Consider the following 1,236-nt stretch of genomic DNA (forward strand, 5'->3'; position numbering starts at 1 on the left):
GAGCCTCTCCGGACCGCGCGTCGCGGCCGGGGTCCGTGTTGTCTGTGTGTGCATGCCCAGAGCAGCACTGGCCGGTGGGATTGGGACCCCCCCAGGGGCTCCCCAGGCATCACCTCGGTACTGGCGGCTGTGAGGGGTGCCGCATGCCTTCCAGGAACCTGCAGGACTGTTCCAGCCCAGCGTTCCCACCACGGAGATGGACATGGCACCTGGCTCGGGCTGCTGGTGCAGCCCCAGTTCTCTGGGGCCCTAACCCCCTCTATGCAGAGGGCAGGAGGGGGTATCTGCAGCCCCCTCACGCCCCAACTCACTGTGATGTCCCGCTGTGGGCCGGGCGGTGCTGGCCCCACGGCATGTGCTGTGTGTCTGTGCTTGGTTCGTTTTTAATACGTGGAAAATGTGAATTGTGTCCGGGAAAGGGGAGCAGGGAGCAGCCCCCGCTGCGCCAGTGGGCTGGGACACCCCTGCAGCCCGACGTACGTGTGCAGAAACGTCTGTGGTTTTTATATAAAGTCCAGGTGTCTCCTTTGGACACGTGTGTGGCAGGGCTGGGCACCTTCCCAGGCCAGAACCACCCCAGTGGCCTCATGGAGAGGAGCCATGTCCGGCTCTCACTGCAGTCAGGAGAAGACCTGCCTGTGGGTGTCCCTCACTTGGACAAGGGCAGGAGGGCTGTGCTGTCAGATCTGCATAGTCCCTGTGTGCTTGGCTGCACGTTGGGCCGGGGCATGTGGGGCCCTGTGGGGAGGTGGCTGTGTGCCCATTCAGGGATGTTGCCCGGGGCTGTGCTGTGGCTCCCTGTGGCCCCTGACACGGTGTCTCTTGCGAAGCCCTTGCCTGTCCTGGGGCCGTGCCTGGCGGCACATGCTGCGGGAGGCAGCGTGGTGGGGGCAGAGTGGGGAGCCCCCATAGCAGGGAAGCACAGAATGATGGGGTGACACTCTCCTGGCACCCTGCGAGGTGAAGGAAGGCAAAGATGACCAGGAGTAAGAAAATTTGGTGCCTGGGGCTGGTAGTGGGGCTGCTTACAGCAAGAAGAGGCTGTGGCAGCTTTCTTCCCCGAGACTGCAATGTTGTGCCTGTCCAGGAAGCCGCAGGTCCTTGTCTCCGTCCCACCCAGCTGTGGGCAGACCCCGGATGCTTTGCCAGCAGGGCCTGACTCCGTGGTGGCTGAGCCAGGACCAGGACTGCGGTGCTACTCGTGAGCTCTTGCACAGCCTTGTGCCTGGGAGGAGC

General features: G+C 63.7%; 1 protein-coding gene across 1 annotated transcript in view; it reads left to right on the forward strand.

Moving 5' to 3' along the window:
• Positions 1-253, forward strand: part of SEMA4B (sema domain, immunoglobulin domain (Ig), transmembrane domain (TM) and short cytoplasmic domain, (semaphorin) 4B) — a gene marked incomplete at its 5' end in the record, with an annotated part of 4,327 nt that extends 4,074 nt beyond the window's left edge. Inside the window, one exon of the mRNA XM_009084933.1 lies at positions 165-253. Within this exon, the coding sequence (XP_009083181.1) occupies positions 165-253 (89 nt within the window). The remainder of the gene's footprint in view (positions 1-164) is intronic.
• Between the last annotated feature and the right edge of the window lie 983 nt (positions 254-1,236).

Source organism: Acanthisitta chloris, unplaced genomic scaffold (assembly GCF_000695815.1).
Source record: "Acanthisitta chloris isolate BGI_N310 unplaced genomic scaffold, ASM69581v1 scaffold21331, whole genome shotgun sequence".
NCBI classification, from domain to species: Eukaryota; Metazoa; Chordata; class Aves; order Passeriformes; family Acanthisittidae; genus Acanthisitta; species Acanthisitta chloris.